Here is a 25,330-nt window from a genome sequence, read left to right as displayed (position 1 = left end):
TTATGGGCTCAAACAGGCACCAAGGGAATGGTATCATAAATTTGATACATTCATGAAATCCCAGGATTTTAGGAGGAGTGACATAGATCACTGCTTATACACCAAGAAAGCTTTGGATGGCAGTCTATTGATCCTCATCTTGTATGTTGATGATATGTTGATTGCTGGGAAATCTCGTAAAGAGATGGATGCCTTGAAGAAGAGGTTGCATCAGACCTTTGATATGAAGGATTTGGATGATGCAAATCACATTTTGGGTATGCGGATACTTCGGGACAGAAATCAGCATGTGTTGTATTTGTCTCAGAAGGAATACATTGGCAAAGTTTTGCAGAGGTTCAATATGGACGGGGGGAAGAAGACTAGTACTCCTTTGCCTCCATATGTGAAACTCAGTGCTATGGACAGCCCACAGTCGGATAGTGACAGGGCTGATATGGCCAAGATTCCGTATGCTTCAGCTTGTGGCAGTCTCATGTATGCCATGGTTGCTACTAGGCCGGACATTGCATTTGCAGTGGGAGTGGCTTCTAGATACATGGCCAAACCTGGCAAGAAGCATTGGGAAGCAGTGAAAGGTGTCATGAGATACCTAAAGGGCACACAGGATATGTGCATTTGCTTTGGCAAACAGGATGCATTAGTGCATGGTTACACGGATTCGGATTATGCCGGTCATCCAGATAATCGGAAGTCTACTACCGGTTATGTGTTTACATTCACAGGAGGTGCTGTGTCATGGATATCCAGGATGCAGAAGTGCACTGCCTTATCTACTACAGAGGCCGAGTATATTGCAGCCACAAAGGCTTCCAAGGAGGCATTATGGCTATCTCGGTTAGTGGTTGATTTGGGTTATACAGGGGATATTCCATTGTTGCATTGTGACAGTCAGAGTGCCATCCAGTTGGCAAAGAACCCTGTCTTTCATGCAAAGACGAAGCATGTGGATGTGAAGTATCACTTCATCAGAGAGGTGATAGAGAACAAGCAAATTCAGCTTGTCAAGATTCATACAGATGACAACCCGGCTGATCTGTTGACAAAGAGTTTGCCTCCAGAGCGATTTGCTCATTGCAGACACTTGATGGGCATTGGATGAGGCCAGTTTCAGCCTTGATATGGCCTTGTATATTATCATGTACATGCTGATTTTTTCTTTTCCTTCATTTAAGGGCACTTTGCCTTTAAGTGGGAGGTTGTTGGGGTAAAGGCATTATGCCCACCCTTATAGTGTGTACTAGCCCATGTGTTTTATAGTACATAGTACACTTAGTACTTTTAATGTACTAAGTGCACTATGTGTACTAGTGCAAATATACATGTGTGATAGGGGAGTCACACACTCATACTCATGAGTTAGACTTATCCCCACATGTCTCTCTCTCTCTCTCTCTCTCTCTCCCTTCTTCTCTGTGTATGTCTCCCACATGAAACCCTAATTCTCTCCCTTCAGCCTAGTGGGCCTCAACATAGACATAAGTTCCCTTCCATGAGGTAGGTGCCATGTCCACCACCGTGGAGCTCGTCCATAGGTCTAAAGCTTGTCCAAAGGTCGAAAAAAGCGCAAAGAATGCCCAAATGGTTACCCCCCCTCGGCTTCTAAACAATTAACCGCATCTGAAAAGCTTCCAAGTATGCCCCCACCTCCCCCCCCGCCCCGCGCACGCCCCCTTGCCCACCCATGGGACACCTTGTGGGTCACTCCCTTAAAATCATTCCATGTTGAGACGGTGGCTCATCTCTGTATTTGCGTTATCCTCCAACACTCTGGTCTAGGGTCCATTGTCTTCTCTTTCGCCTTAAGCATGGTGTCGGATTGCAAGTGAGATTGTAACATGCATGCAGAAGTGAATGATGATTAACACTAAGCAAAATTGATTATAGAAGATTAATGCTAAGTTCACATTGATTGGCAAGACACAATAGAAAAGACAATAGACCTAAACTACTGTATATTGCAGTGAGTATTTACAATGATATTCATAGATCTCAACTAAGAATGCTCATTCATTATTGTGCATGATTACTGATGCATATGCAAAGCTTTGATTTGAAGTCCTCTTGTGAGAGAACCCTTACAAGAACTCCCTTTTGCTCGATCTAGACGTCGAGTCACTACTTAAAAGATGCGTCTTAATATAGAGTGCCTGTAAAACACTCCTACGATCTCGGATTGCCCTTATAATCTAAAAGCTGTCCAAACTGACTGGTCCTTAGGCGCCTTGTGTAACCGTGTCGTGTGTTTGAGGAATTAAATTAACTATTTAAACATGAATTAAGATGAGATGACAATATAACAAACATCCACATCAACAACAATAAACAACAATAAGATACTAGACACCACACTATGCCGGAACGGGCCGACCCCCTTTGATAACACTCATATTACAAATGAGTATTTATGTACCAAATTTCTAACATGAAACATAAAAGCACCATAACAAACAATACCCAGGAAGGGTGCTCCGGGAACACGTTTCCAGAGTACTCTTCCTTTGTCACTATCCCTCATCTCTCCATGGCGAAGGTGCCATGATATTCCATGCCCAGGTATAGGATGACTAGTAAGGTGGATCTCCTCAGATCATCACCTAATGCGGCACAATCTATCCTACCTCTGGTCTTATAGAAATCTACACGTACTTATCGACCCATTGTGTGGCAAAGAATTTATCGCGTTCACACCTGTATCCGGTGCCACGTAGACAAGATTATTCCTTGTAGTTGCCTAAAGGGCAAAGTTAGTGGTCATATAAGGGCAGTTTGGAGGAGTTTTAACAGCCCTATAGGTGCCAAGGACATGCACCATGGTCGGGACAAGTATTGGGCACAATATGAACGCAAATTATGACATTTTTGATGATTTTTTATGGTTTAAAAGGGTTGGCAGAACTGAATACGACTTGCTATCAAAATCCCTATAAAAAGGCAGGTCATGGGTCATTTGTAAGTATTTAGAGACAGGAATTGCAGAGCCAAGACCAATGGGCATTCAATCACGACATTTTGTATTAGCCAAGTACACCTCCAAATCTGCGTCTTCCATAGCATTCAGGGCTTAGATCTATTTTGGTTTGTTGCCGATCATTGTAAATACTCATTCATTTAGTAATATACATCTCATGTGCATCCCGCACAGGGTTGCTGCCGTACGTGCCGTACGCAGTCATTTATAAAAAAAAACTAAAAATATGAAGCGTGTGTGGCAAGGCCCAAATTCAGGCGATTGTAGATAAGCGACCACGTTGCACTTTATTTTGGGCATTTTGTGTGTACTTGCAAAATCGAGTGTCTTGTGTCTACTTGCAAAGTTTTGCAGAGCAAATTTCAAGTCTGCGCACTCCTCTGGAGACCTCCCATGAGTCTTTTCCTCGCTCTCTCTCCCGCCCAGACTTCATCATGCCGCGCAAGACTAACCCGAACTGGGCAATCCACACCAATGTCCTGAGGGTTGTTAAGACTGCTTCTCAGTAACGGTCAGGTACTCGGCTATGGGCGTGCAAGTATTGCGGGGAGCAGCACACTAGCACCATAACTCGCGTCATCTAGCACATGACAGGTATCGGGTGCACCAATCAATGTGGTCCATGTGATAAAATACCACAAGCTTTGAGGGACCAATTGCTTGCGGAGAATTGTCCTGCAATGGGTGGTGCAAGCAGTGTTAGAGGTGGTGAAAGTACGCAAGATGCTCTCCATGATGCTTTTATTGGAGATGTTACAGGTTCAGGTACACTAGATGAGGGTGGAAGCCTTTTGGCTTCAGCCCAATCCACCACAGGCAGGAAGAGGGCACGTATCGCCGATGATGAGGACCTCCTGCCACAAGATGCGAGAGGTACAGGGGAGGCATCAAAGCAATCCACTCTGCCTTCTTGTATCTCATCACAAGCTTGGGTAAAGGAGCGGCAAAGGGTGGCAGAAATGGAGATTTGTCGTACTCTTATTGAGTGTAATATATCCTTCAATGTGTTAAGGACAGACCAATGGAAAAGAAAGGTGAAATCAATTGCACAAGTAGGGCCTATTGAGATGTGGACAGGTCTTCAGTATACGAAGATGCGTACATCCATGCTGGATGAGCAGAAGGCCTTGATAGACAAGGCGCTCACTCCGGTGAAAGCAGGTTGGGAGGAGTTCGGATGCACTATTATTTCAGATGGGTGGGCAGACATTCGCAAGAGGCACATAATCAATATCCTTGTGTCATCTTGCTTGGGCACCTATTTCTTGCGTGCCGTGGATGGAGGGAGAGCAGGAGACAGGATCACAGGGGAGTTCATTTATGGCCATATTCGACAGGCTATCCTTGAGGTTGGGGAGGACAATGTTGTGCAGGTGGTGACCGACAACGCCTCTAACTGCAAGGCAATGGGTCAAATGGCCGAGGCAGAGTTTCCACATATAGTGTGGACTCCATGTGCTGCCCATTGTCTTGATTTACTTATGGAAGACATTGGGAAGCTTGTTTGGGTGCAGCCCATTGTTGCAGATGCTGTAAAGATCACCACCTTCTTCCGCAAGAAGCATCATGCTCTTGCCATCTTTCGGAGCCATAGCCCTTTGAATATGGTAAGACCCTCCAAGACCAGGGTTGCCTACATATACTTGGTCTTGGATAGGCTCTAACAGATTCACTATCATCAACAGTTGTGGATCCAAGGTGGCGACAGATGCATCGTTCAAAGGATGAGCGTACAAAATACTTGCAGAGGCGGATCCTGGATGATGATTTTTGGCGGCAAGTTCATAGCCTTTCAGTTGCACTTAAGCCCGTGTATGTCCTTCTCCAACTTACAGACATGGAGGGCTCAACCCTGCCATGATGACTGCTCAACGGTAAGCAATAGTTCTAATTTCTTCCTTTTTCTTTGATTTTTATGACTTCTCGATTCTCAATTCTCATGACATGTCAGGACTGACATGTGTAACCTAAGACATTTATTTTCAATCTCTCATTTTCAGCCGAGGTGAGATCTTGGACATTGTAGACAAACGGTGGACATTCATGAGCCGTCCCATCCATGCGATGGCTGCCATGCTCCATCCTCTCTACAGGTCGCCAGAGCTATGGAATAATACTGCTTTGAGCATGAAGCAGTCAGAGTATGTTGGAAAGATGTTCTCAGAGGAGGAGCAACTTTAGATGGATAGAGAGTTCACCACGTATATGAATGGTATTGGTGCTTCATTTGCGAGACCTGTGTCATTGATGAAGGAAGCCATGAAATTTCCTTTGACATGGTGGCACTTTTATGGAAGGGTTGGTCTTCCAAACCTTTCACGCTTTGCTCTTCGTGTTCTCTCTCATGTAACTTGTAATTAATCTCTAAAGTATAGTCTTCGTTCGCATTGCACTCATTTTTGCACAGGATTGCTCAGCTGGAGCATGTGAGCGGAACTGGAGCTCATACTCTCTTATACACACCAAGATTCGGAATCGCCTTAGTACTTCTCAATTAGAGAATTTGGTGTACTGCAGAGCTAACATGAGGCTCGTGCGAAGCTACTATGCTTTGGGGTCACCGAAGCAGGTATAGATTGGACTCAAGAAGAACTTAGAAGTAGAAAATTATTTCTAGTTCAATGAATATCCAATATGCAATTTGTGGCATGTTTAAACAGGTTGATCCAACACTACTCAAATTGGTAGATGAACCGAGCCCGGAGCTTGTGGATCGGCAGATTAGAGATGAGCAAGATGAGATTTTGAGAGCTTTACATAGAGAGCTTGAGAGTGTGGATCGTTGTGTGACCCGCTCACGTGTACGATCTCTTAGCATTCCTCTACGCCAGGCAGCTCCAGATCTAGGCTCTGCGAGACGAGAGAGCATTCACAGGGGAAAGCTTCCAGTTCGTCGCACCCAGCAGAGGCGTGCAAATGAGGCTGTCGAACTCATTCACACTTAGACTCCCGAGGCACATGACGAGGATGCACTAGAGCTTGTTGTTGCTGAGCCAGAGTTTGATGAAGAGGGCAATGGTATCAATGATGGAGGCATGCTCTCTTCAGAAGACTCATCATCTTCATCTGATGATGAGATTTGAGACTCTTGCGTCTAGACAACTGCAGTGTTTCATTGTTTTGCTTTTTGCACTTGTGGACCAGGACATGTGCTGTAGACATGATATTTGTACTCTCTTTTATCATCTATGACTTTTATGGTTCTTGCTTATATCACTATGACATGAGGTATTGTGTAATGGGCTTGGTAACTGATTTAAACTTTAAGTAACGAGGTTCACTCTTTATTTTAAGTATTTTGGTTGCTATGTCTACAAAATATTCAGGTTTCTAGGACTGTTTACAAATGGTACGTACTGTTTACGTGCCTTAAAATTTGTTCCGTACAGAAGTACGTTTCGTACGTACTGATAGCGTGCCGTACACTACGTACCTTTCCACCTTGATCCTGCACTTGGATGCCATGTGGACATACCTATACAACACATGCAAGACTTTGAGTAGTAATTGGCCCTTTGTGAGCTCTTGTCTGGGACGAGTTAGCCATGGATCATCCATTGTAGAGGGTCATGGTCAGGTGTGCATGTCCCTCACATGAAGTCAATGCATGTTCCGTACGTTTGTGTAACCCGTTGGAATGATGTAGAGGTGTACCGGGCATCTATTAGGCTTCCAGCTGGATTCACATGCACCAGTCTAGGTTCAGGAGACAAGCTTTGAAGAGCCTTGATCATGGGCAGCCATGTGGGACTTGCTTAAGAGCCACCGTAGGCATGGGGCTAGCCACAAGCCAGCTCATTGCCCAGTCGGCCAGCCTTGGTACATGTCCGATGCGTGAATGCCACATAGAAGTATCTACCTTAGAAACCAAAGCAATCAAGGGTGAGAAAAGCTGATGAATATGTGAGTCAGTGTGATTGAGTTGGGAAGTGAAGTTGGTGATCTTGTAGGGACCCCCATCATGGACTTCATTGGCAACAACCGAGAGTCTTCTTGGTGATCACTTCAATGACCCCATCATCAAAGTACACACCAACTCCCTTATGAGAGGCTTTGTATACTGAAAAAAGATTTTTGTAAATCCGTGGTACGTATAAAACATAATGTAAGGTGGCAGAGGAACCCAAAGAAACATTACCACAGGAAGCGTGGAGTTGTCGCCGATGCAAATTGAAGAAGAGAGAGTTTGGTAGTCCTCTAGGATATGGGCTTGATTGGTCATGTGGGCAGAAGCACCACTATCACCAACCCATTCCACCGTTTCAGGTGTATCACTGGCCTCTTCTAGAGAAGTCATCTTTGTGATCACGAGGAGTGAACCCTGTGAAGAAGTGGATGAATCTGTGACTGCCATGTATGCTACTTTGGTAGATCCCTCCTCTGGAACTTTGTCCTTACCCTTGTCTTTGGTTTTGTCCTTGTCAGATGCTTTGGAAGCATCTTGGGCTTTATACTTGGCTTTGGCTGCTTGAGAGCTATGGCAGACGAGGAAAGCAACGAGCCTCAATATGTCCTGTCCTACCACAATAATCACATTCATTGCTTTTGTCCTTTGAATCCTGTTTACCCTTGCCTTTGCCTTTGTTTTTGTTGTTGTTGTTGGAGTCTTCTTTTCCGCCTTTGCCTTTGCCCTTGTCCTGGGCTACAAAATTAGACTCCGACTTACCTTTTCCGCGACGCATGCACTTGTCGTGGAGATAACTCACGACTTCCTCAAAAGAGGAGAGATGATCACGGAAGTAAATATGATCCTTAAAAGAATCAAAGGAAGCATGCAATTTTCCAAGAAGCTTATGGATTGGATTGTTGATTGTGCTCTCGTACTCCTCAAGCTGCAGCTTGATATGGGTGAACTCTCCAATCTTCTCAACCATGTTATTTGACTCATTGATTGTAATCTTCTCCATCTTCACTGTCGAAACTCTCCCATGCCTCTCCTCTGGATCTCCATCTACATTTGATGAGCATTACTCCGGGTAGAGACAAACGTGCCTGTATAGACGGAGTCATGCAGTGGATGATGATAAGACGGGCCCGAGCATCCAATATGCTTCTCAAAGCAGGGTCCACCAAGTGAGGTGTGGAGATGGACATCCACACACCGGCTCCTTCCAGCAATAACTGAGTGTAGAAAGTCCAAGTATGATAGTTGGTTGGTGTAAGCTTCATGGAGTCATTGACTTGGGGAGGAGTGTAGGATGGTATATGGGTGGGGTGAGAGCAAGAGCAGTAGAAAGAACTGGATGAGAGAAACTCAGAGAAGAAAGATTGGGGTGAGGAACCACCTAGGGAGCGGGAGCAGGGGATCCAGGCTGTGAAGGCACTGGAGTATGGAGGAGGAGTAGCAGTAGAGAAATCTCCTGAAGCCATGTCCTTTGACAAGAAACCTTCTCTGAAGCAAGAGGGCTGTTAAAAAAACAGCAAATAGCCTCCTCACAAGGTGTGCACAACAAGAGGAGAGAAAGAAGAAAGGGAGGGAGGGTGGGAAACAGAAAGAGGGAAAGCAAATCTCTCAGGAACCTTGTCCAGCACCTGTTAGAGGGCTGCAGCCTGCAAGGCAGCAATCCCAGGTGTCAGATGCAGAAAACACAGCTCTCTTGAGGAAGCCTCTGCTCCCAGAAGAAAACGCAGCACTTTCGTGCCTGTAGATCAGCTTTGTGCTTTGATACCATGAAAGAAAGTAAAACATGGGTATAGGCCCAGGTACAAGATCTGCAGTATGCTGGAAACTGTTGTTTGATGCTGAAAATAAGCACGAGGGAAGCCCCTAGGTGCGTTACAAAATAGTAGAAGCATCTGCTAATGACCTCAGGTGAGAGCCCAAAAAATGAGATGAAAAATGATGGAAGAGGTGTGCTTCTATATATAGCATCATGATGCCCTAGTCGGCTTGTCTGGAGCAGGCCGACAGCATATCATGGGCAATAAATGCATAAAACACCTCAAATAAATGCCTAAAAATACCCAAAAATTAGGCATTTGTATATGGATGCATTTGGCCTCATAAAAATGACCAGTACAAGCAGGCTAGGGTTCATGTAGACCATCTGGAGATGATAAATATATTTTCCAACACCAAGTACATGCTTTTGTAGGTTGTAAGCTGACTCCAGGGAATCACACACATACAAGACAAGTGACACATGGCACACTTATCTTATCCACACCCAAAGATGGTTCACACACATTAACACACTTAGCCCTTTTAGGGGCTGTTCACACATGAAGCTGCGAACCTCAACAAATAGCATTTACTTGTGACTCATTTACTAGGCTCCAAAAATAGTACCACTTGAGTCTAGTGCCAAATCCATGGATTTTATTAGCCAAACATAACTTTTTATTACTAAAAAGAGATGTTTATTACAAAGTTAATCAAGGGATAATGCAAATGGTGACTTGCCACCGGCTTCTAAACATTCGTTCTCAATTGAAAAGCCGCCAAATATGCCTCAAGGAGTGTGGGATACTTCTTGAAGTAATCCTTATTCAACCATGTGGCATTAGTGGTAGGATAATACTTCACGAGATAACGTCTCTACAAATGTCCTCTTGGAAGCCTTTTCTCTTTATGAAACTCTTTTTTGGTTGTTGTAAGATCTCTTCTAACTCATCCACCTTAGGCGGATCTTCTATAACTGGGTCCATTGGTTTTGGTCCCACTTATTTCTTTAAGAGGCTTACATGAAGCACGTTGTGGATCTTCTGATGATCTATCAAACAAAAAGAGAACTCATTGATCTTTTTCCATCACTTGGAATGGTCTATAATACTTGCTAGCTTTGGATAAGCCTCTTCCTTTCTAGTTCTCTTCCTAAGTCTTGCTTTCTCAAAATGAAACAAAACCCAGTTACCTTTCTTAAGGTTGAAATGCTTTTCATGCTTATCGGAAGCCTTCTTATGCTTATCTTGCTTGATCAGCACTTTGGGCAAGTCAGATTTAGTACATAATAGATATCCATCTAGATATCTATTCGATTACTTGTGCTATGGCCTGTTAACTGACGACCATGGGACTATTACTATGAGCAGTTTGAGCAGTAGATGGAAGGGTCTTTAAAAAAAGGTCAAGTTATGTGTCGAGGTTTAGTCATACGTCATTAGAGAAGGTTATATGGGTGTCTTTGGTCTTAGTTAGAACAAGTGCATATGTTGGCAACCAAAGACACGCATGTAATAAACCTTTGGTTTTCTATCATACCAAGCTTTAAATGGAGTTAAGTTCTTCAAAGTTTTGTGGGGCATCATGCATGTATCCGTTACATGTGCCGCCCTCAGCCCAAAACCTGTATGGCAACCCTTGGCCTTTGATCATGCATTTGGCCATCTCCATCAAGGTTCTATTTTTCCTTTCGGCCGCACCATTTTGTTGAGGTGTGTAAGGCACAATACATTGATGCTTAATACCCTTATTCTGCAAGAAAGTCTTGAAAGCGTTTGACATGTACTCACCCCCCATGTTTGTGCGTATGGTCTTGACATTGCACCTTGTTTCATTCTCAACCATAGTTATTGTCATGTGCGTGGATATGCTAATCCCTGGGCTAATCCGTGAAGGACAACAGATAAAGATTAGAAAAAGACTAGATTCAGGAGCTTAAGCAGCTATAAACATGCATGGGAGGCTTTGTGGAGGACTAGCATCTTGTCGGCCAGGAGATAATTGGCTTATCAGGGGATGTCGGCTGTAGAGGATTTATTGGTGTCCACGGACCTGGCCGCAGCAGCTAGTCCACATGGTCTTCAAGTGCCTATAAAAGGCAAAGGCTGGGCTCATGGTTGTTCAGTCAGTCCCCTAGGGATTGGATCAGTAGGACATGACTCTTTAGAGTCAAGATAACCTTTTCAAGGGCCCGCCTATGGCTTGCCAATATTGTACTTCCTTTTTGTACATTATGAATATAATGAAACTCAGCTATCTCTCTCTTCTCTCCATTGCTTGCTTGTGTTTTGCATTAGCATGTTCCAGGAAGGTGTTTAGGGCTGAAAGAAGACTCCTAGAGCTTCCACATGTGACATTGGTATCAGAGCTTTATTCTAGTTCTGAGATATTGTTGCTGCCCATGTCCCACCCACCCTTATTGCATCACGCATGGATGAAACCATCGCTCGTGCCTGGACTTTTTGGTGGTGTGGTGACTAGGCAACATTGTATCACAATAGTGCTAAACATTGATGGTGTCCGAGATGAAGGTGCACAGTCTAAGGAGAGTAACACAAGACATGGATGAAGTTCCCAGGAGGTTGGTTGGTGGTGTTCCACAAGACCTAAGGGGAATGGTAGTCTTGTGAGTTGGATGCCACTTGCATACGAGGAAAGGATTTCAAGAAACGGTTCTAAGGGAGGATGATCCTCCAAGGGGTGGAGTGAGAGTGCCCGACTCAATACTCAGGAAAAGAAGACCAAAGAAAGTGTTCAAGGACAAGGCAAGAAGGCAAGGGGACAAAGTGGAACAGATGCACATATCTTTATCAGACTTATCAGACTTGGAGTGGAATTGGAGAACATGGCAGGGTTTTCAGTGAAAAAGAGGCCCATGTACCATCCACCCTTACTGCATCGTGCATGGATGAAACCATCGCTCGTGCCTGGATCTTTTGGTGGTGTGGTGACCAGGCAACATTGTATCACAACAGTGCTAAACATTGATGGTGTCCGAGATGAAGGTGCACAGTCCAAGGAGAGTAACACAATTCATGGCACTAACCAAGGTCCATATTGATTGATTCTCCCTTGATGTCAAGGATGTTGAGATGACTTTGAGAGCTCTGTAATTTGAGGATCTCTCGTGAACAAGAAGGATTGAGCTTGTGTAACTGCAAACCTTTCAAAATGTTGAACGTTCATAGCTATCCCAGCCTCTAAAAACGCGATCAAGGGTCTAGTATATCCATACTATATTCAACTGAAGTTCAAGTCAAAGATTGCGAGTATTGTCCACTCAAGTTGATGTGATTTCTGAACTCCATTTCTATGTTCTGCTCTGGTTGCAGGGGCACTCATTTGGGAATAAGGAGATGAGTGTGCTCTGTTAACAGAAAATTCCATCCATGTACACTATTCAAAAAGTAATCATTGATGGAATTGATGATTTGAAGCTTTGTGATTTGAAGTTTTGTGAGGAGACTCTCATGGAATCAAAGATCACACTATGGTTTTTGTTAAGTTTGGGAAATAACCTTAACTTCACATTGTTGCATATATATGTCATTGAACTATTTGTTACTTTAATCTGTCACTCAGTCTTACCCAAAATTTTTTATGTGCTTTCCCATCCTAATAAAGCACATGATTTGTAGGCGTTGTACAACGAATCTTCAAGTTGCAAGACATTGTAACTAGGGTGAAGGCATCATGCCATGCTGCACTCATTTCTTAGTGCTTTTTTTTGTACGTGATTAGTTTTTAAAAGCAACCGTGTCCATTTCAAGGTTCACTGATTGTATTTATACTGCAGAGCCGCACTGGCATGGTTTTCGGCTGATCCAGGATGGTATGACTGTAATCTGGAAGGCTTTTCCCAGGTGGAAGCTCAAGCTGTTGCTATTTTTGCCCAACAATTAGGTTCGGAGCGTCCAGAGACTATGCCTGTGGGTGAGCCATTTGGCAAATCATCTATTCAAGAAGGGGAAAGTCTAGCAAGCAATAACATCTGCTCACAGGTCAGCTGCAGTGACTGTCCAAGATGAATTCAACTGGCAAGCATTACATTGTCTTAATTGAATTCTTAATTAACATTTTGGAAGAGGATTTTAATGCAAACTGAGTACTCTGTGGGGTTGTAGTTTGATAGTTCACATCCAGTTTGGGGTAGAGGGGATAATCATGTTGTTGCAAGGGAGAAACGAAAACAGCTACTGCTGATGCTCTGCCAGCATGAAGCAGACAGGCTGGATACTTGGGCAAATCCTTTAAGGTAAGTGGATTGTTGAAAGAATCGATATTTTAGCAGGTTGTTTGCAGTAAGCTCATCTAAAGGTGGCAACAGGGAAAGTCCTCCACCACGGCTGCGTATCAGCTCAGATCGCTGGGTAGAGTTTGTTAAAACAGCTTGGTCTGTAGATCCACGTATTGCGCTTGCTCTTCCAACAAGGTTTCCTGCAATAGGGTCATTGAAGGCTGAAGTGATGTCGTTGGTACAGGTAGTCAGTCTTCCATGTAAATGTTTTTTTTTGAAAGAATGGAGTTTCCACAATTTCTTGTCATCGTATATGAGGAGGAAATACACTTTTAACTTGAGTTCTCACCTTTGTTATGTTGGCAGGAACACATATCTGAGATGTACAGTATTCCAGAAGCTCTATCGTATTTTATTACTCCAAAAGCAGCCGAAGAGAACTCGCCACTCCTGCAACGTCTGCCACATTGGGCTCCTTGCTCAATAACAAAAGCACTCGAGTTCTTAACCCCAGCTTACAAAGGGCATCCTCGGATCATGGCTTATGTTCTTCGCGTTCTTGAGTCATACCCTCCTGAGAGTGTCACCTTTTTTATGCCTCAATTGGTGCAGACTCTTCGTTATGATGATGGTGTAAGCCTATCATGTTGTTCTGTGCATAGTGTTGGGTAAACAACAAACTATTGATTCAATTTTTGTGATAAGTAGCTCAAGCTGTTGTTGTATGCTGCAGAGTTTAGTTGAGCGCTACTTGATAACCGCTGCTCAAAGGAGCCATCTCTTCGCTCACATTTTGATCTGGCAACTTCAGGTGAAACTCCCGGCCTATGCCTAGCATTGATCAAAGCCAGTTGGTTTCTCTAATGTCTGTGTCTATGGCCAAGTTTTCATGAAAATTTATGAAAGGGAAGATGCCATGGTTTCCCATTGCACATGAGGGCACTTCTAGTAACTGGCTTCTATGATGATCAAGCAGTTTTTAAAGCAGATGCATTTTCTATTATTAGAGTGAACTTCTGTTAACTGGCTTCTATGAGGGCACTTCTATTAACTGGCTTCTATGATGATCAAGCAGTTTCCAAATTAGATGCATTTTCCATTATTAGAATTGCAGGCTTTGAATGGTCATTGAATATGGGGTTTTGTTGTTTGATTATAGGGTGAGGAGCCTCCATCCAGTGACGACATTGGCAAAGAACAACTTCAGGTTAGAACTTGCAAATAGTGCGTTGCTTTCGTTTTTTCAAGCCTGCATAAGAAGTGATTCAGTGATCACTTCAAGTTCTTGTCAGCTTTACTTTAAAGATATATGAAACTTTGTGTTGAAAGAACATGTTTTTGGTTGTAATTAGCATTTGGTGGTCACATGCCTGATGCTGGAAGGTATTTGCATCGCAGCTTAGAATTAACACTCTGAAGCATCTTGGCCATTGTTGGGACTAACAACTTAAAATGAATGATTCTAACACATCATCAAACATTTGTTGCATATGAAATCCTAGTTTGAAATTCTAACCATTGAAAGAAGTTTGCATGATTCTATCCTGGTAGAGCAGGAAAGGATTTTTTATACAATGCTGTAACTTGGGGTCCATACTCTGTAGGCTGAAAATCCAACAACAATCAATTCACACCCAACTTAGTGCAGTATAGAGTAGGCAGGTCTCAGAGGTGAAACTGGCAAGTATAAAAGAAGAGATTCAAGTACAAAAAACGATGCAGAAATGTGATAAAACAATACGTGGAGCTGCACAAGCTGCTAAAGAACAAGAAGAGCCAATCAGTGAGTAGGTGTGAGTAGCTTCTGAGAAAGAAAAAGAAGAGCCAATAAATGAGTACGTGCGAGTAAGCTGCTGAGATCACATCCGCAGTTGCCAGGGGTGTCTGCAAGTTGATTAGGAATATGAGCGACACATGCTTGTTCTGATTTGTTTCTCAGTTTATTGAATTGATAAATAGGAGACTCTTCTCTAGAGAAGCACTGCCTCGCAGTAACCCTGGAGTTTCACTTGCTGAGTTTTTTCTTCCTTGGTATCTTCATCACACTTTATACCTTTGCTTTGACATCAATTGGCCTCTAGTTGAAACTTGACCCTAGGATGCTTTAGCCTTAGTGACTGTTAATTTCCAAGATCTTGTCTACCATGTAGAGATTTAAAAGAGCTTTGTTATTTACATGGTTGAAATGAAAATCATTTAAACTTAAGTTCCAAATCTAGTTTAATTCTTAAGGAGATAAAATGGATCTTTGCTAAATGCTTGGGAAGCTTGAAAGAGAGAGAGCATGGAGTCAAGCGCACAAGCTTTTATTGAGAAGTAGACTCATATCTCATCCAAACTGTTGGCCCATATGGGTATCTAATAAAGGGTTGATAGGCTTATGTTCACTGTCCTTGCCATGGAATGCATTTGGAGCTACTGCCCAGGAGATTTCAGTCCAGAAGAAGGGGCTTACAAGCTGGTTTTGCGGTCACCTTCTCCTGCGAACAACTTTTTGACCTCCACTATATACTGGATAATTGATCATTTTTTTCTTTCCCCCAGGAAAAAGCTCCTTCTATTAGTTACCAAGAAAAAACAGCCGGTCCCTAGAGCCCTGTCTCTTGAGCAGAGAGAAAATGACTCATGGCCTCAGCAACAAACATAAATAGATAAGGTGCCAGTGGACAATCTTGCCGGACCGAGAGAGAGAGTGGAAATCTGTTGCCTCTGGCTCGCAGAATGAGAACCTGGTTGTGTAAAGACAAGTAAAGTCCAGAAACACCTCAGATCCACCCTTCCCGAATTCCCATCGTGCACATCGTCCCCTCGAGAAAGCCCCAGTCCACTCTGTCATAGGCTTTCTCGAAATCAAGGAGAACAATAAGATCCTGCTGTCGCAACTTGGCCGAAGCGGTCGCCTCCTAGAAAGTGAAGATGATGTCCAAAATGCTCCGATCCTGAATGAAACCCGTCTATGTACCATGGATAAAGTCGGGGAGGAAGGGTTGGAGTCACCGGGCTGATGGCCTTGGCTAGAATTTTATAGGCAGTCCCTAGGAGGAATATGGGTCTCTGTCACCCCCCTCCTTGGGAATCAAATGGATCAATCCCTCTGACAGCCTCTCTAACATGGCTCTTGTAATCATTATCGCATTGAAGGCAGCTCAGAGGTCTCCTTCCATGTGATCCCAATGTCGGAGAAATTAGGAGACTGGAAGCCCGTCCTCTCTTGGGCGTTTTCCCCTAGTTTGTGCTGTCATGGCCTCCGCTCCTCTGCGGTGAAGGGAGTGAACAGGAATGTTGGGAGACCGAGAGGAACCACCTCTCTTGTTTGTCGCCAAACTCGCTCACGCGTATCTAGCACCTATGAAGATAGGGAGGCACCTGTGAGGACAGCTGAAGAAATTTGTGGCAATGGCTCTCACATGGGGGAGGGGGATCTGTAACAATGGATCCATCCTGGCCTTGCAACCTGCGGATACCATCTCTCCGCATTTGTGGGCGTGCAATCTCAAAGAAATCCCTGGTGACCTTGTCTCCCGCTTGTGTCCAAAAGGAGGCTCTGGCATTGTATCTATACTCCACCCTTTGTTCCTTTGTGGATCTGAGCTCTGTATGGGCGTCACCCAACTGACCCTCAATCCACGGGCTATCTGGTGCACTCTCCTAAAGCCATTGTAAGGAAGCTAGGCTATGACGGATGCTCCTCTCTTGCTCTCGGAAGGTAGCCAATCTGCTATGTGCTGCCTTCTGTAATAAAGTGCTTATCTCTCGAAGGCCTGCATCCAAGGTGCTTGTGGCTAATCTTGAGTGAAAATCCAACCTCTCCCAAATTTCCTCTATCATGCTGCATATCTTAGAGTCTTGAATGTGGCTATTAAGGATCCGTGTGCTCAAACTACTGTCTTGCCTCCAGGGGTTCTCCAAGGATAGAATAACCAGTGCATGATCGGAGAAAGTAGTGCCTGCCAAATTACCAATCATTCCACCACGACCAGAAGCCCACTCATCTACATAGAACCAATATAATTTGGATAGATTAGGGTCTGTAGTCCTCCTGTCGGTTTCGAAGAAGCGCAGACTCTTGTGGTTGCGTCCAAACTCCGATAAATGCCAAGGGTCTTGTTCTCGCAAAATCAAAATCAACTCCTCCCAAGCCGAGTACTGTGTGCCAGAAACTGTAGCCATGCCCTCCAAGTCCTCTACCGACTCTAAGATGTGGAAATACACACCCATACACTAGAATCCGCCTGCGGAAGGGATTGGCAAACTGTACTTCAAAAGGTGGCTTTGCATGCTGGGGCATTCAGCCCATATACATTCGGAAAGCCCACATTGTTTTCTCCAATCGTGATGGTCACCCACTGAGCTCGTCTAGTGACAATGCTGCCTAAGTCAACCACTGTAGGCCATAGCTGCTCGTTAATGGAAATACATACTCCACCCTGTGTCCCGGTGGGGCCAAAAGAATGAGACCTGAATCTTTCCACAGCGGTGGCATGTACCAATCATGCCACCACGACCACAAGCCCACTCATCTACATAGAAACGATCTAATTTGGATAGGTGAGGACCTGTACTCCTCTTGTCGGTTCTCGAGAAGCACAGACTCTTGGGGCTGCGTCTAGACTCCAAACTCTGGTAAATGCCAAGGGTCTTGTCCCCTCAAAACCAAAATCAACTCCTCCCAAGCTGAGTACTCTGTGCCAGAAACTGTAGCCATGCTACCTCTGAGAACTGTACTCTAGAAGGTGGCTTTGTCGGCGGTGGCATTTGGCGCATATACATTTAGAAAGCCCACATTGTCCTCTCCAATCCTGATGGTCACCCATCGGGCTCGTCGAGTGACACTGGTGCGTGAGTCAACCATTGCATGTAATAGCTGCTCGCTGATGGAAACGCATACTCCACCCTGTGTCTCAGAGGGTCAAAAGAATGGGACCAGAAGGTATGACTCTTGTTGTGAAGGATCTTGCCACAATGCCAAGTACGCTCCCTCTGAAAGATGATGCTCCTGGATGAAGAGAATGTCAATGGGTCCATCGATTGTTGCTCTGTGAAGTGCCTCTCTAAGGACTTCACGCCTTTGAAAGCATTGCGGTCCCCCGAAACCTTGAATGTTCCATGAGTCAATGCGTGTAACTAAGATTTGTGGGAGGCAGAATTGTCGGAACTGCCCTCCACTCGAAGAGTCTTGGGTGTGGGTTTCGATGGAGATTAGGGTCAGAGAGCCTCGCGGGAATCTGGATGCCTCAAGAGGGGTCTTGACGAGGCAACGATCTCCAGACGGGGGGCCGGAGGCAATGTTAAGTCCTTCCCTGAATCTCCCTAAACACAGCTGAAAAACCAAGATTAGTCTTAAACCAAATCATGAGTAACATGCTAGCTCACCTTCCAACCACGAGTGGCATCCACCGATCTCGCCCAAGCCAAGGCTAGGTTTCCTTGCACAATCCCATAGGCCCGTGTCTAACTCCAACGTCCCATGCCACCGAAGCTTGCCCGTAGGCACGCCAACCTATGTACTCGCCATGTGCGTGGCATGAGCATGTATGTTGTCCTGGTCCAAGCCATACCGTTAGTGGTGCATCCGCACGACTGTATCTTAATAGTAACCCAAGCCTCACTTATATAGTGATAACTACGCCAGAAGTAGCTAACTCGCTATAAAAGGGCATTAAGCTTGTTTTATTAATCCAAGAACCCTAGCCAAGTATCAGTTTGTTAATCTATAATCCTAGGGTCACCTAACTCCGCTGAATTAGTTTCCTAATCTGTAGATTAGTGTCTAGGTAAATGCTCGTAACGGTTCTCTAACAAAACTGTATCCTTGTGTGTCGTGCTAGCTTGGTTGTGCCGCTTTGCTTCGGAAGTCCGTCGGTGGTTCTGCCTCAGGCTAATGGTCTGCCATTCTCTTGCACCGGTATCAACCGAGGTCGGGTCTTGGTGCCTAGGGGCCAATATCCCCCCCACCCATGATGAAGAGCTGAACTGGGAACAGGGAACAGGGAGGGGGGGGGACCACTAGAGGCGTCCTCTTGGACTGATGGCGAGGACAAGCTCTAGCAAGGTGTCCCAGCTACTAGCTACTGGCAGATGAAGCATTGGCCTGGGAGGCTGCAGTACTCAACTCTTTGCAAAATAGGATCTCCCGAGAGGCAACTAACTCTAAAGAGGCTATGCAGATACGAATGGATGGAATCTTGGTTGTCCGAGGCTCCGAGCTAGAGCTGAAGTGGCGGTGGAGGGGGGATTCCATTACTCTCCCAATAACACCACTTATCACCAGGAGGAGAGGAAGGTATTCCTTCCTGAGATCAGGAAAGCAGAATGTCATGGGAAAGCCTGAGATGTGAGCCAGAGGGTTGGATGCTGGGTCGAAGCCGTGCTGCCACCTCGCAAAGAAGGCCGTGGTCATACACGGTGCGACAGTGCTCAGCTGCACGACTGTTTCCGAACAGTGATCTTTCTAGGCTCGCCGAGAAGGCTTGCTGGTAATAGATCCGTGAGCTGTCCATGTGCCGGGTGGCTACCCACAATCTTGGAGACCAAGGTGGAGGCCTCCAAAGATGCAACTATTGAAGCGAGGCACTGGTGGTCCTCTGTTGAGGAAAGAAAGGCAAGGGACAGTGGCCTTGGTCGGGGACGATGGAGTGGCTGCCATGCAGTCTGCCTAGAGGTTCGAAGACCAGAAGTTGCCAAAACTTGCCTAAATGGGGACTGCCCGAAAGTTGAAAGCACCTGTTCAGGGAGACGGTGGCGCTTGGAAGGAGAAGGAAGAGGCGCGGGGGAGCGAGGTGCGGACAGGCAGAGAGTGGAGGGGGGGCACCCAGGGGGGGGGACGGAGGCCATGGTGGCCAAAGGAGAAGTGGAGGGCTTAGGCGGTGTGCCACAGGGGAAGGTGGAGGCAGCGAGGAGGGGGGCGGCGAAGGAGGGGAAGGCGGGAGGCTGGAAGGAGGCAGCGAAGGTGGGGGGCTGCGCACAGTGGACGCACCCGCGGGGTGGGGGGGGCGCTGAAAAGATGGCGATGGCAGGAGGCGAGGGAGAGGGGCTGCGCGCAGGGGACCGGCCTCGGGGGGGGGGGGGGGGGGGGGTTACGAACGGGGGAGCTCCAGCTCTTGACAGATCGAGTAAACACCCACTTATGTTTGTGTGTATGTGAGCGTCATAGAAATTTGCTCAGGTTCCAGTTGAATTGATCACCTTTTTATCTTTAGTGTGTTCTGTTTAGCTAGTTTAGCTAATCAAACTTTTCTTTGCTCTTTCAATATACAGGAAAAAAACCTATTCCATGACCTTGTGCTTAAGGTGAAGGAACGGATCATAGCCAGTTTCAACCCTGAGGCACTTGATATGTTTGAGAGGGAGTTCAGATTCTTTGATCAGGTTACCAATATCTCTGGAATTCTATATCCTTTACCAAAGGAGGAACGTCGGGCAGGGATAAGAAGGTTTGGTGCAACTTCATGATGTATCAACTGTTTGTGCTAGGGAAGTTTGTGGAGGGTAGGAAGTAATTTGACAAGTGGTGTGTAACATGGTACAGAGAATTGGAGAAGGTTAAAGTGGAGGGTGAGGATTTGTACTTGCCAACAGCTCCAAGCAAGTTAGTTAGAGGAATTAAGCTAGACAGTGGGATCCCTTTACAGTCAGCAGCAAAGGTTCCTATTATGGTTACTTTTGATGTTGTGGACAGGAATGAGCTCAGTGTGTTGAAGCCTCAAGCATGCATTTTTAAGGTTGGCTGTGATATCTTTCATTTCATCAATGGTGTACGCCTGCAACAAGCGGATGTATTTTAGAAAGATATTTTTACTTTTTCATGTTTACTCTCACTCTGTGCTAATTCTACAAAGAATTCATTTCAACTATTTAGTGTGTCTATCACAAGGTAAATATGTTGTTGCTCCTTGAAATTGTACAGGTTGGGGATGATTGCAGGCAGGATGTGCTAGCTCTGCAAGTGATTTCTCTATTAAGGGACATATTCAAAGCTGTCGGTCTAAATTTATATCTCTTTCCCTATGGCGTTCTTCCAACGGGCTGTGGAAAAGGCATCATTGAGGTTAAGCATTCTTCCCCTTGCACCTTTAACATAAATGATTAAGAACAATATAATAGAAGTGAAGCCCCTAAATGTGCCTTGCACTATGGAAAGACTGAAGATACACTAGTTTGTGTTGAAAAGTGTGAAATTTCTGAAAGGTGAGAATGTCTTCTCAATCTCACCACAAGCTGGGGAGTTTGTTCACAATTTCAGGTGTGTGTGAGGGCTGCCAACTACAAAGAGCAAACGAATGTCTATCCTTTCGGCACCTAGCCTTTTACTTTTTCATGTTGTCTTGACATCCAGTTTACTCATGGATCACATGTAACAGTTTTTTGGTCTACGTTAATAACATATTTCTTTCTGCTGAACCGAATGGTGATGAATTGAATTCCGGACTGATCAGGAGGCTGGACTTGCACACCCAGGCAAGTTCTGCACATGAGCAGGCTGCCTTTTTGAGTGATGGAGAAAACGCAGGGCTGGACAGCAAGATTGCCAAGAAAAACTGAGGGTAAAATGCTGCTGAATGTGGGCTGTAATTGCTGACTTAGCAGGCTGAAAACTAACGGTAATTGCTGGGCTGAACCCGGTGGCTATGGGCAGTAGAAAATGGGCTGATCTGAGTGCTGAATCGACTCTAAAACTGAATACTTGCCAATACACAATTGCTGAACAAAACACAAGATTGCCAATGATGCATGGCTGCTGCAAGGACAAATGTAAGCAAGACGCAAGGCTCTTACTGATGATGGCTGGGTGATTGCATGTGAAGATCCTGGGCCTTTTTAAAAACTCGTCAGTCCCTTTTTTTGTGTGCCCCTCAAAAAAGTGTAGAGCTGTGGTCTGATTGGCCTCTCTTTTGAGTGCCCAATTATTTGACTCTTTTTAGGCCTTGTTCACATTGGCAGCTTGAAAAAGACTGCCCAACTGACTTAAAAGACTTGTTTGGTGCTTGGCACTTTGCATAATAGGTCTCCTAGGACCATAGTTGCAAACATTCTCGTTTGCGTAGGTTAGCAAACGTTTGCTACATTCTCACGTTTGCAACACCTTGCAAACTTGACCTTTTTGCAACTCAAAAATTTGGATGGCCGGGCATGTTTTAGGTTTTTCTTCGATAGCGTGTAAATACTAAACATTGGGTGGCATGGCTCATCAAAGCTCTCACCAAATTAAAACGTTGCTGAATGTTGGGAATCACACTCAAGTAAACTGCAATGCAGGGAGTACAATTGCCATTCACCTTTCAACATTGTGAAGAAGCTTGAAGGTGTGTGATGTACTCCACAACCATAGCCCACTATAGCCTAGAGCCTACAACCTTTAGGTAGAGTGTCTATTGATATTTTTGAAATTTGAAACTCTTCCAAAAAAGCCCCAAATTTGACATGTTAGTCTATCGAGATGGTTTTCTTTTGGAAATTGGCCATCTAGTAATTGTCACGAATGCATCTACGCCAAGGTTTGAAGCATTCTTTAGCAAACTTGGCAAACTCGAATGCGAATGCACAAATGCAACGAATGCTTGCAACTAAGCCTAGGACATTGCACACCGGTCAACTCTAGGTGGGTTACAAAACTGTGCAGGACTATGCACGGGCGCTCTTCTGATCAGCATAAAACTGGAGTCCTAAGCTATGATGCTGACTGATCTGAATATACGTTGAGGTGCAAAGAACTTAGGATTTCTTGCATGAGCAACACAAAATGTTGCAGTTTGCAAAGGAAAGCCTTCACATAGCTGAGGACTCATGAGTGATTGGTACCTGATCCGAAAGCTTGAGTGATGCACGTTAAGGTACCAGTACATGACACTGACTAACTTGCTGCTCTAGTGCTGCAAAGTGCTGCCTCGGAGTTGCCTTTTGCTAACTCGGACTTGCAAGTGCTGATCCAGGGCAGGTATTTATAAATCATTGCTGAATGACCAACAATGATCCAAATCTTGCTAGTAATAAACTCAAACTGCTCCATTCAGCCAAATTTTGGCAATAGGCTCAAACTGCTCCATAATTTTGGCGAGCCCAAAATTATGTCATTAAATTCATTGAATGTGCTCATACTAGGCTAGAAAGTTGGCTAACCTTTAGGCTCTCGTGTGAGCTGGTTAGCAGCCCCAAGACTTGTCCAAAGCTGATATAGCATGTCTACGTGGCACCTATTTTATGGTGTGCAGGTGACATCTGAGCAGTCGGCAGCGCACACCAAATCGGCTGCGCACGAGGGTTTTCTGCCCACCAGAAGGTGCAATAGCGCACATGAATACTCAGCTATCCTGCTGCATGTACACACGCTCAGCATATATGACTTGTGCAGTCCATTTACATGCCAACACAATACAAAGGAAGCTATATCTGCACTTAATGTTCATTGAAAAACTTACTTCTTCCTTGGCACAAAAAATAAACAAGAATGGCAGGGAAAAAATGTGACCGTTCAAAAAGCATCCACACAAGAGCCAAAAAGTACAGCTGCCCATGCATCTGAGCTGTTGGCAGCCCACACAAAATTGACTGCAAACAGGGGCCTGCTGCGCACAAAGATGTGTAGCACACATGAACGCTCAACTATCTAGATGTATGTACACACTCTGTAGTACATGCCTTGTGCAGTTCATACAGAAACAGTTAATATCTTCACTTGGTATCCGTAAGAAAAATGCACTCTTTCCTTCATGGCACAAAAAATCAGCATAGAAATCTTTAAAGAACAAACATGAATCACTATGACAAGGTTTCTAATTTTATAGCCGTGGGCATTCAGGTAGTGCCAAATACGCGAAGCAGAAATCAGATGGGCGAGACAACTGATGGAGGGCTTTATGAAATTTTCCAACAAGACTATGGTCCAGTTGGATCTCCACAGTTTGAAGCGGCCCGTGACAACTTTATTGTGAGCAGTGCAGGCTATGCAGTTGCAAGTTTGTTACTTCAGCCGAAAGATCGTCACAATGGAAATTTGCTCTTTGACAAGTGAGTGTCATTTCTTCAGAATCCCAAGCATCAGGCATGGATTGCACTTCTCTCTAGTAGTTTCACAACTTGCACAAATAACACGTCTTGTTTTGCACTTCTCTCTAGTAGTTTCACAACTTGCTCAAATAAAACATCTTGTTTTGCACTTCTCTCTAGTAGGTTCACAACTTGCACAAATAACACATCTTGTTTTGCATTGGCTATGTTGTGAAAATGTCTGCATGAACAGCCAAGGAAGACTCGTACATATTGATTTTGGTTTCATCTTAGAGACATCTCCAGGAGGAAACCTAAGGTTTGAGAATGCACAATTCAAGCTGAGTCATGAGATGACTCAACTATTGGATCCTTCAGGAATAATGAAGAGTGAGACGTGGAACCGCTTTGTCAGGTGTGAGGAGATTCTAACCAGGCTTCTAGTTTATGTGAATGTGTGTGTGCGCAGGTCCGTGTGTATTGATATTAATCTTTCTGCAATTATTTGTTTTCGTATTTAGCATTGCTGATTTGCATGATTTTGTAGGCTTTGTGTGAAAGGTTACCTAGCAGCAAGGCAACACATGGATGGCATCATCAGTACTGTATTACTGATGGTGGATAGTGGGCTTCCATGCTTTAGTCGTGGAGATCCAATTGGAAACCTGCGGAAGAGGTTTCACCCAGAAATGAGTGAATGGGAAGCAGCGAACTTCATGATCAAAACTTGTGCAGATGCATATAACAAATGGACGACTGCAGGCTATGACCTAATTCAGTATTTACAGCAAGGTATCGAAAAATAGTTTAAAAAAACACGGGGCCGTGGGTTGAGTACCATACACGCATGTGGGTGCAGAGGAGGAGAAAGGATTGAGCTATCTCCGATTTCGATCAAGATTTCAGTAAGGAGCACTGCAGTATTCTTCACGCCATAGGCACAGTGTATTCCCTTGAGAGTCATGCCTCTGCTGCACCCGCCAATGTGAAATCGCATCACACTTTTGCAAGCACAAGTGGATGCAATTGTACCTTGTATTTTAGAAAAGGCCAATTGTAAAATAGTTACAATATCATAGCGATGAGCACCGGTCTTTACTGCTGTCTTCAATGAGAATCGCTTTTTTGTAAACCAAGCAGAATGACTGGAAGTTGGGTATTGAATGTAGAGGTGTCCTCATATCAGTGATATCCCTAATTCATGTAACACATCTCTTCCATGATGCAAAAGCTCTATAAATCAAAGCACACTTCATGAAAAGCATTTGTTCCAGTGAAACAGATGAAGATGAGCCCACTCATTCTCAACAAAAAAATCTTATCTTCAAGTAGGCTTACATCGTTTAGTGGGGTGTTTATAAAGTGAGACCACCCATTCGAATGTGAGATTGAAGCAACACACTTGAGAATGAGAGTGAAACACCCATTGGAATGCGAGATTGAAGCAACATGATGCCCAGCTTTTTCTCCCATTGGC

At 44.7% G+C, this 25,330-nt stretch overlaps 2 protein-coding genes across 5 annotated transcripts in view; both read left to right on the top strand.

Annotated features, from left to right (window-relative positions):
- Positions 1 to 25,114, top strand: part of LOC147622028 (Phosphatidylinositol 3- and 4-kinase family protein) — a 71,733-nt gene extending 46,619 nt beyond the window's left edge. For 2 of the 4 annotated variants that reach the window (XM_086823102.1, XM_086823104.1), the window contains 12 exons: positions 12,430 to 12,634; positions 12,758 to 12,888; positions 12,961 to 13,114; positions 13,237 to 13,503; positions 13,604 to 13,681; positions 14,030 to 14,077; positions 20,128 to 20,303; positions 20,399 to 20,591; positions 20,777 to 20,917; positions 23,666 to 23,874; positions 24,107 to 24,268; positions 24,401 to 25,114. In XM_086823102.1, the coding sequence (XP_086679228.1) occupies positions 12,430 to 12,634; positions 12,758 to 12,888; positions 12,961 to 13,114; positions 13,237 to 13,503; positions 13,604 to 13,681; positions 14,030 to 14,077; positions 20,128 to 20,303; positions 20,399 to 20,591; positions 20,777 to 20,917; positions 23,666 to 23,874; positions 24,107 to 24,268; positions 24,401 to 24,659 (2,023 nt within the window). In that variant the 3' untranslated portion in view covers positions 24,660 to 25,114. The remainder of the gene's footprint in view (positions 1 to 12,429; positions 12,635 to 12,757; positions 12,889 to 12,960; positions 13,115 to 13,236; positions 13,504 to 13,603; positions 13,682 to 14,029; positions 14,078 to 20,127; positions 20,304 to 20,398; positions 20,592 to 20,776; positions 20,918 to 23,665; positions 23,875 to 24,106; positions 24,269 to 24,400) is intronic. The other 2 variants (XR_015269636.1, XR_015269637.1) reach the window with 2 other exon arrangements.
- Positions 4,972 to 6,174, top strand: LOC147622029 (uncharacterized). Its single transcript, XM_086823105.1, has 3 exons — positions 4,972 to 5,317; positions 5,379 to 5,540; positions 5,632 to 6,174. The coding sequence occupies exons 1-3, from the start codon at positions 5,153 to 5,155 to the stop codon at positions 5,914 to 5,916; spliced, it is 612 nt and encodes a 203-aa protein (XP_086679231.1). The 5' UTR covers positions 4,972 to 5,152; the 3' UTR covers positions 5,917 to 6,174.
- Positions 25,115 to 25,330: the final 216 nt, after the last annotated feature.

Source organism: Cibotium barometz, chromosome 29 (genome assembly GCF_041138505.1).
Source record: "Cibotium barometz isolate CiBa-2024 chromosome 29, ASM4113850v1, whole genome shotgun sequence".
Lineage (NCBI taxonomy): Eukaryota > Viridiplantae > Streptophyta > Polypodiopsida > Cyatheales > Cibotiaceae > Cibotium > Cibotium barometz.
The sequence above is the reverse complement of the archived record's forward strand: the minus strand, read 5'-3'. Positions and strand labels throughout refer to the sequence as shown.

Bases quoted from the DNA above. Each gene is read 5' to 3' on its own strand.
- LOC147622029 (XM_086823105.1), top strand. From the start codon at position 5,153: ATGGATAGAGAGTTCACCACGTATATGAATGGTATTGGTGCTTCATTT. The intron at 5,318-5,378 runs GTAACTTGTAAT...ATTTTTGCACAG, and splicing joins CTCTTCGTGTTCTCTCTCAT to GATTGCTCAGCTGGAGCATG. The intron at 5,541-5,631 runs GTATAGATTGGA...ATGTTTAAACAG, and splicing joins CTTTGGGGTCACCGAAGCAG to GTTGATCCAACACTACTCAA.